Below are 10,035 nucleotides of genomic sequence, written 5' to 3'. Positions count from 1 at the left end.
ATTTAAAACCGTCAATCTCAGATTTATTTGTGGCCCCTTATAAGTTGAGAGGAATAAACCTTACCTTTTTTCTTTTTAATTTTTGTAAGTTTTTACAAGTTTATTCTTGGAGTTTTAATACAACTTTAACTAATGATTCTTTTAAATATGAAGTGAACCCTGATTTTAATCACAGAAGAGGAAAGAACCAACAATACATTGGACTAACGATGTAAAACTCTACTAAATCAACATGATAATCAAAGGTCAAAAATTTAATGTAAGTGAGGGGATATACCATTAATAATATCAAAAAAGGAAAAGAAAAAAATAAATGGTGGTTGCTATAAATAATGAGTGACTACATTTAGATTTCTTAAAAGAAACATGTGACAGGAAGATGAAGAGATAAATGAAGCATTAGGGACCACTCGATGAATCACTATAATTAAGATCGTATAATTGAGATGAATAGTTTGTGGTTCAATCGTAGTAAAAATAAGCTTGGTACAAAAAATAAGGATAATTTTAAAGGATAAAAAAGTACAAGGAAATACTTGCCTTCAAAATAAGCAAAATATTGAAAAAAATTAAAAATATACCGAGTGAAAAATAGTGCTATTAAGTATTAACACTCTAAAATGTCTACTTCTTCTTTAGCAATCAAATTTTATTTTTTTTAATTTATAAAATTATGACTTACATTAAGAGTGAAAATAAGTATTTTGGGTGTAACAATAAGAACAACAGTTAAATCAAAACAATAAAATATCTCCTTATATTAAGACTTAACTTATATTTATCGATTATTAAATTATGACATGTATACCATTTTTTTAGTTTTCAGAAATATTTAAAAAAAATATTAAATGAGACACATGTTATGATTTTAGTTGTTGAATGAGATAAGTTATCTTCTAATATGAAGATATACTTATAGAATAAAATATCTCCTTACATTATGAGATAATTTATCTCCTTAAATTTATTCATTGTTTGACATGTGTATTGTTTTCATTCTAAAATATATTCTAAAAAATTAAAACACATAACAAACAAATTTAATTTAATGAGATAAATTATATTCTGGTATAAGAATGTATTTTATTGTTATATATATATATATAGGTGGATGACACGAGAATCATAGTGCAAAATTGCACATAGGATGTTAATATAATTACACATGTATTCCAAAAATATATGAAAATATACATTACATACTATATTGATGTTGAAATTTGGGTCTACATAACCTTGTAATAATTTTAACCAAAGTTTGTGATGTACATTGAAACGTTCACTTTGCACGAGGGCCTCTATTTTGTTTTCTTGCCAGAAATTGTGTACCTTTTCTTTCTCTCCATTCACATTATTGTTTTCTTCTTAATTATTGTCATTGGGTACATATCTTTCTCTTTCTTTGTCCTTGTCTCTATGACTTTGTATATGCAAACGTAAATTCAAGGACGATATAGTATGCCTCTAACTTGGACTTCAGAAAGAGTCAAACTTATATTTACCTGAGAATAATGTATCTCCTCATATCAGGAGATAACTTATTTTCTCTAGCTAGTAAAAATGTGACATGTGTGCTATTTTGTTTTATTTTTAAAAATATTTTTATGGAAAATGATAAAACATGACACATGTCAGAATTTCACTGGCAGAAGAAAATAATTTATCTCCTTATACCAGGAGATACTCTATTCCCTTACCTTAAACCACTTTTAAGGTTTAACACTATTTCTTTGTTTAGGTCTTAGATTTTTGTGGCTCTTCCCTCTTTTGCTCAATTAAGAGAGTAAGGAAGATAGAATTGAGAAGGGAAAGGAGAGAGTAAGGAAGGAGATAGAAAGGGGAGGAGGGGAGAGTAGAATTGAGAGAGTAGTGATAATTATATTCTTGCCCTCAATAATAGGGTAAGCAGAACCTATCATATTTTTTCATTTGGTTTAGCATCAATCAACATTTAGGGTTTGTTAATAGATAAGTCTTCTTTGATCAGATTCGACTCATGCTAATTCCTAATATATTAGGTGAACAGTAACAACTTTTAGTGAAATATTCTAACTAGGGCTGACAAAGAAACAAATCAACTCAATATTTGTTCGAAATTTGATTTGTTATTTAGCTCGATAAACTTGGTTCATGAAACATATGAGATGAACTTAAACCAAAAATTGAGTTAGTTAAATAAACAAGTTGAACTTGAGACAAATATAATTCGACTGTTTTATATATATAATTATTATATACATGTATATACTTTTTTTATATAAATATATGAATATTAAATATATTATATATATTCAAGTTAATTCTTATAAAAATTAATTTAAAAGTTGTTGTTTTTTCTCATAAATTAATTATCACCATTCGATTCGATGTGAAGAACTTCATAAATTTGAGGTTGTTAATTCACTTGAAAGTTCATAATTTTAAATAAGTCAAACTTAAGATTAAAAAAAAGTAGTTTGCACTAAATTTGACTCTTTTCCACTCTTAATCATAACCGGCCTATTTACAAAATATAGATCACAATAAAATATAATTTTCATTTTCCTACACACACTCTCTTCTTGTGTCTTTCCTCTATTTGATGAGCTTGGACCTAGTCACTTATTCCACTTGGGTTTGCATCAACTTCATACATTTGTTGGCTTTATATTTGTGAACTATCCAAATCATGGTTAACTCACCCATGAATCATGATACTTTACATGCTATATATGTGTATCTAAACTTTCACTACACTAGTGTTATTATCAAGAAACATTTATTCATCACTTGTGTCTAATAAAGCCAATGCATGCATACCATTTTTATCACGGCTCTATTATTTTTTTTGGCTGATTCTATTGATTAGTAGTTGTCTTCAAATTTCAAGATTTTCATGTCCTCATTTTTCTTCTATAGTTGTACACTTGTACTATAATCATCAACTTTTGTTATCTTCTTTGGGGACAAGGATCTGATGTCTCAAACTCTGTCCCAGACTAATCCTATTATGTCACGTTAGTTAAAAAAATTAATTATTCATAACTTTATCAATTTTGCTTCATTATGATTGGACAGAGACGTAGTTGAGACAACAGATCACTATCACTTCTTTGAATCCAAAACTCGCACCATTATTTGTAATTTTGTTTTGACATGATTACTCAATTCATGAACCATCCCATTCAATTTTTATCATCCAATGAATCAAACTTTATAAAGGAGTATATGGTGGCACAACTTGATTTGCTTTTCACTAATACATATCCATTTTGAACAAGGGTGTAAAATCTATATATTATTATTGTAAAGATTCATATATATGCACTACATTATACATGATTTATTTAGATTACTTTTTAAAAAAAATCAATGATAATTAAATATTAATAGTTATGATATAATGACAATATATATTACTCATACACTGTTAGTGCATACATCTTTTTCTGTTTGAAAATTTAATGATACGCCCTAATCATAGCTCACCTTTTTAGCCATGATTATCTTTTGTTTTTGACATATGAAATTATTATTTTTATGGCATTCCAATGTTATAAATATATTAAATAAAGAAGCATGTAATGTGTTAAAATAACTATTATTAATGTATAGTATTTTCAGCTTCCAATTCAGTTTTTAGCCAATATGATATGGTATTTCTAACTATGTTAAGAAAGCATGAATAGTTCTAGGTAAATATATTGTATTCTTCCATAAAATCTGTAACAATTTATCTTATTTATAGATCAATTATTACTAAATAATTAGTGTCTTAAATCTTATGTTATTTTCATAAAAATATGATAAAAGGACAGAAATTTATATATAATCATTATATCATTTATCATTTACTTGAATTATTTTTATGAAGAGTTAAAAATTAATAAATATCAATACTAGATAATTCAATAAATACATTATTTTTTTCTTTTCGAATTTACATTTTTACTTAGTTTATAGTATTTCTGAAAAGATATTCTGATGAATATACGATGATTGAGTACACGTGTGGTGGGCCCATTTCGTATCCACGTGCATCTGTTTGTATTCATTGAATTGACGCATTTGTCGTTTATTATTTCTTTCCCTTCCATGTTCATGTATTTATTTACATTTACATTTTTATTCTCATAAATATTCATCTCTTATCTACCATATATTATATTTGCTATAAACATTGCTCTAGTCAAGATTTTCCATAAGTACCATATTTATTCTAAAGAAATAAATTATCAACTTAGTTTTCATTTTCTTCTCAGTGACCTACATTGCTAAACCCGAATAAAATATAATGGTCATATTAGACGATCATGTAAATCTTTATCAAATCTATATGATATAAATCAACGATATCATAATATTAAACATTGGGCCAGTAATAACTAACAAAACTGTTAAAACCGTGAGAAAGTTATTCTCTAATTGAATATTTTTTCATCAAAGATTTGGAGAAAAAGAAAGTTCAAAAATGAAAACAACTTGGATGAGAGATTGAACTAGTAATAATGGTTAAGCAAACTTGCATATTTACTATACATGACAAGTGCTTGATCTTGAAGTGTATTCACAGTATCTATGCTCATGTTCTTTCATTTTCTTTGCAGCTGGCTTCGATCGCCACGCAAACCTTATAATCGATATTATTCCGATTCATCGAATGCCATCACCTACGCGAAAACAAATAACAAGTTGTTAAATTCCAGCCTCTAGTGAAGCATTTAGGTTATATATCTGGAATTCCAGAAGCATGGTTAAGCTGCTCCAGTTCATGCATGATTGTAGAATAACTAACACATAAATTCATATCCAAATCGATCCAAAAAAACAGAAAACTGATCAAAACTGCATTTTGATTGGATCGGTTCGGATTTTGCATTTTGAACCCGTGCAGTTTACATGCAAAATAACCAAACCAGAGACATGGATAGTTTGCTGGTCTCTGGGTTAGTTACAGGTTCGTCCGAGTTCTCGGCCCACAGATTATTGGTGTATTCTATGCTGTAAGTGTAACTGCTGATGAAGTAAAATTCATTTCAATGAGGAAAGAATAAAAATATTACCTTTCCACAAACTGGACAGGTCTCACTCCGTTCCATCCACTCATAAATGCAACCAAGATGGAAATGATGAGAGCATTTTGTCACTATCTTCGGATTCTCTTCGGTGTATTCTGTATAAAAAACATTACAAAAGCAGAAATATAAGAATCTCTCAAAATATCCAACTCTTATTGCCTCTTCATAGTTAAGGGATAGAAGCCACACACAAAAGTATCACAATAACATCTAGAACAAGTAAACCAAGAAAAAATAAAACGTCCAAACTTGTAAAGTCGAGACATGTAACCGACCCCACCTAGTGGGACTAAGGTTTGGTTATTGTTGTTTATAAAGTCAAGACATATATCAAAAAGCATCCTAGAGACGACTACTTCATGCAAACTTAACTCACAGAATCATGTAATCTAATGGAATTAATAGTATAATGGTAAACATATTTCTACCTTCAAGACAAGTTGGGCACACATCCTCCTCTTCTGACGAAGAATAGACGAGCCCAGCTCCAGTTGTAAGTTTTGCAGATGAAAGTCTTAGTGTGGATTGAGAAGAGTATTCTTTTGATCCATCTTCACGGGCATTATCGTTCCTTTTGCCAGCTGAATTTAAAGATTCTGGGTCCACGTCTACATCACTTCTTAGAGGTTCTGATTCCTCGTGTGAATGACTTGAACCTTTCTCACATCTTGAAACTAGTCCATCACGCTGTGATCGGAAAACCCTGGGGTCTGCATCATAAGGCAAGGGCCTTGGAAGAGAACGGTATATATCAGACATTGAATTATCAAGTGATGCTGTAGAAGTCATAGATGCTGCTTCCTGTATAGAAGAGGGAATTGCATGCACTTCCCCTCTACGGAATATCAACGTATACTGAAATTTGACGTACATAAAAGGATTATATTATATTGTGGAGTACAACTCTCATCAATGTCAAGATACACCATCCTAAAATTTGATATATAGCTAAAACATTCTTCAAATTGCTGTCTATAGAATACTAATTTAAATGCCTACATAGCAATCAACACAATGAGTTTACCGCAGAGAAACTTAGATTAACATATGCAGCAAATCTCTACAAAACCAAATTATAGGTGATTACAAATCGCTCCGACTTTATATCTTTCCTTCGTATAAACATGCAAGCACTAGACCTTCAGAAAGCAAATATCCTTCCTATGTTTGACTTAGGTAGAGATAACTTAAATTTAAGACTAACTTCCAATACTTATAGCACTCAAAACTTATTTTAGATTAGAATGGATTCATAAATGCAATACATCACTTGTAGAGTTTCGGGTGATGAGGACAAATATTTCAAGACTAAAGAAAGCCGTGAAATACAAGAAAGCTAATGAGGAAAAAGGCAGCAATCTCCCTGCATATGACTTAAATTACTGGAAGCCCTCGAAGAAATAACAATCAAGATTTACACAAATACTAACAAAACAACAACAAAAAAAGCACCTGAAAGTGTAACGGGTTTGCCACCTCGCAACTATGCATAAAATGCATTGTGTCATGAACATTAAGGCGTGTATCAAATTCAAATTATGGACGAAATCACAAAAAACGATAGTACCAAAAAGTGAAACAGAAAGAAAATAAGGTAAGTGCAAAGTGTAGGGGAGAGTTTGGATTTAGAGACATACCACATTCAAAAGGTTCTCCGTGAAGCAACCAAGACACGAGCAGTTCCTATATGCAGGATTATTTGGATTCATATAATCTTCGAAATCATCAACTCTGAAACAAGAACAAACACAACCCATTTTTTCCAGTCTCAATATCTTTCTCTTTTAAACTTAAATTTTTTTCCCACTGCTCAACTCAACAGATCACCAAAATATTGTTTGATGGTGCTACACGCAGACTTCGACAAAAGGATCCTCGAACAGCACAAAATGTGCTTTGATAAATAAATGAGAGAGGATTCTAACTCGCAGAACCCTCCCTCTTCAGTTCAGATGGTCTGCAGTGTAGATAAGCAGACTCTGATTCTATTCCTCACCTACAAAATAACCAAAATTGAATAAAAACCAATGGAACAAAAAATGCAAAAGTAGGTAGTGTTTCGATGCAAACAAAATAGAAAGCGAATGGAATAAAACAAACTAAAATAGTTGCATTCTATTCTGGTTTGTTCCATCACTTTTAGCAGAATCAAAATGTTGCATGTTATTTTTGCTCCATTCATAAAACACAGCAACATATAATAGAACCAATATCATATTCCATATAAACTTGTTCTATTTATAGAATTTATCAAACATATTATGTTCTGTCCAGTTCTAACACCTCTACCAAACACTACTTCACTGGTAAACACTAAATATCTGTATTTGAGAAATAGCAACTAATGCTCAATCATTCTCCAAATTGAAAGCAACATATATAAGGTGGATCATTGACAAATGAGGACTCAAAAGAAAGCATGATAAAACTGAAAAAATAACAATGATCAAATTTTACAAAGAGAAAGAATATCAAAATATTGGCCTTTCAGGTGTAGGGAAAAACTATAATTTGTATAAAACTCCTTCCACTTGTGGAAAAATTTATTCTTTACTACAAATGTAAGCAATGACTATACTCTATGTGATGATCATTATTTTACTTAAGGTTAAAATAATGCCAACAAGTGGTTTAAACTTTAAAATAGTTGTTACGGTTTCAGAAACTCCCAAAACCTTAACGATTCGGATAATTAAACGCGGATAATTAAACGCGGCCAATGCGGCCAATGCGGCCATACGGTTGTGACGACTCCCAAAACTTTAACATAGTGGCATATGTAATGGCAATGATGATAGACCCAGGATCAAAAACCTTCCTCATCATTGTTTTTAGCCACTAATCTCAAAATAAAAACATATAAGCAAAGCATGCATGTCTTCCATTGAAATATGTATAAATATAAATAATTTCATTGAAAGTGATCAAATGAAATGAATTTATATCATCACCTAGGTTAGGTAAACACCATAATTTTGCATTAACAATAAAAAGCATGCAAATTGATGAAAACAAATAATACCCAATTACAAAAAGGTAATCAGAACAATCAAAACAACAATTGGGTAAGTGAGGAAAATGACAAAGACGAAATATTTATAACAAAAATGCGAAGAAACTACCTGAGCTATAAAAGAGGGAGAGAAAAAGATGAAATTTTGAATGCTTGGGAAAGAATAAATAAGGAACCTGAAATTGTTGATAAAATTGTTTGATTGATAGGGAAATCGGAATTGGATAATGAAAAGATTGGATTTTTCGGCGAATTCTAAGGAAACAAAGGATTAACAACAAACGAAAATGTCTCTTATTTTTCTATGTATTTATCTTTTGTTGTTGTCGGTGACTTGGACTCGGTGAATGAAAGAAGATTCCATATCCTTCTCAACCTTTATTAGAAAATTTTGGAGATTGACCAAACTTTTCAAAATTTTCTCTGCATAGAGAATAACTTGGAAGTATTTAAATTAATAAGATAAGAAACATCTAATTATGTTGAAAGTGAGTATCTATCAGTTACACATTTTATACATCATTTCCTATTTGTTTGTATTATTCTTTAACGAGTTGATAACAATAAAATATAAATTGCGGATAATACATTAATAGTATATAAAACTCATGAGAGTGATATATTTTATGATATAAGAAGATAAATTATTTTTTTTAGTCAATAAAATCATAACATGTATCCCAATTATTTATTTTCCATAAAAATATTTTTAAAATTGAACAAAAATAATACATATGTCATACTTTACTATCTAGAAGAAATTAATTATTTCTTAGTATTAGAAAATTTTATTCTCATATATATATATATATTCTTATGAACTTATTTATGTAAGTTTTTTATATTAATAGTAAATAAATATTAAACTCGTTAGAAAAATATGTACTTTTAGAAAAAAAATTTGCTAAGAGCATTGATTGACTTACAAGTAATTATATCTCACTACTCAATTGATTGTAGGTTTTATTTTTTAAAAGATATACATTATTTTTCAGGGGAGATAAGGTAAGATTATCTGTTTTCGAAAAATAACAAAACTATCTCCTAATATCTTTATCATATCTTAAAAATCACTCTCTAATTTATTCTAGGATTAAGAGTCCGTTTCTACAATAAATAAATATTTTATTATACATTCTTAATTATGACCTAATATTTGATGCATCTCATTGTTTTTCTTTTCTTTCAAAGTAATAATTTTCATTAAATGAATTAGGTTTGTCCTTGTTCTCTTAATATTAAGGGTATGTGCCAAAATAAAGTTCTGTGTATATGCAAAATAATATTTATTTGTGTGACCTTTAAAGTGTGTATTTTCTCTTTTGGTGCTTTAAATAATATCAGCAATCCATTATTCAAGGCTTCTGAAATGGTACACTTGATTTAGCAAATAGGCAATGATGTTTACATCTTGTGATCGTTAGTGTTATTTAGAGTGTTTGACATTTAATGTTATAGATTAATAATTTCATAAATAAACTAAAATTTAAAATAACACATGACTAAATCTTAAAATAATTTCAAAGAAAAAAAGTTAGTTTTTTAGTTGTGATAATAAGGTTATATTATTTATCCTTCCAAAATTTCATTACGTGAAAGACTTGTATAACTTTATGAGTTAACCATATTAAAAAGTTTATATACTAAATGGTTTTATGAATAATAACAATGATAAACAAAAGCTTTAATATGGTTGGAATTAAATAAGTTCTACCTTTCATCATCTGGGGATGGCAACGACTGCGTAGTACTTTCTCGTGCTTAAATCTGTAATATCTTTAGGTATCGTGTGAATAACGGGTACTCAACGGACTTTTAGTTATATATTTATATAATTTTTAATAATTAATATGTAAAAATAATTGTTACATGAATAATATATATTTATACGATAAATTTATAATAATAGTCAATGTAATTTATTATAAAATAATAATAAAATATATGATATATAATCTTAAAAGA

At 29.0% G+C, this 10,035-nt stretch overlaps 1 protein-coding gene across 4 annotated transcripts; it reads right to left on the bottom strand.

Moving 5' to 3' along the window:
• On the bottom strand, positions 4,380-8,500 carry LOC109330397 (E3 ubiquitin-protein ligase At3g02290-like). 4 transcript variants are annotated; one of them, XR_002105666.1, is made up of 6 exons: positions 8,180-8,500; positions 6,695-7,053; positions 5,486-5,912; positions 5,043-5,152; positions 4,566-4,649; positions 4,380-4,525 (listed from the first exon to the last, which is right to left on the bottom strand). XR_002105666.1 is itself a non-coding variant. In XM_019564592.1 (5 exons), the coding sequence occupies exons 2-5, from the start codon at positions 6,812-6,814 to the stop codon at positions 4,623-4,625; spliced, it is 684 nt and encodes a 227-aa protein (XP_019420137.1). In that variant the 5' UTR covers positions 6,815-7,053; positions 8,180-8,500; the 3' UTR covers positions 4,380-4,622. The 4 variants fall into 4 exon arrangements, 3 of the variants coding, with proteins under 3 accessions (XP_019420137.1, XP_019420155.1, XP_019420146.1); XM_019564592.1 differs by having other exon boundaries at positions 4,380-4,649; XM_019564610.1 differs by having other exon boundaries at positions 4,380-4,649; positions 8,247-8,500.

Source organism: Lupinus angustifolius, chromosome LG02 (assembly GCF_001865875.1).
Source record: "Lupinus angustifolius cultivar Tanjil chromosome LG02, LupAngTanjil_v1.0, whole genome shotgun sequence".
Lineage (NCBI taxonomy): Eukaryota > Viridiplantae > Streptophyta > Magnoliopsida > Fabales > Fabaceae > Lupinus > Lupinus angustifolius.
Note: the sequence above shows the minus strand (reverse complement) of the source record. Positions and strands in the feature narration are given on the sequence as shown.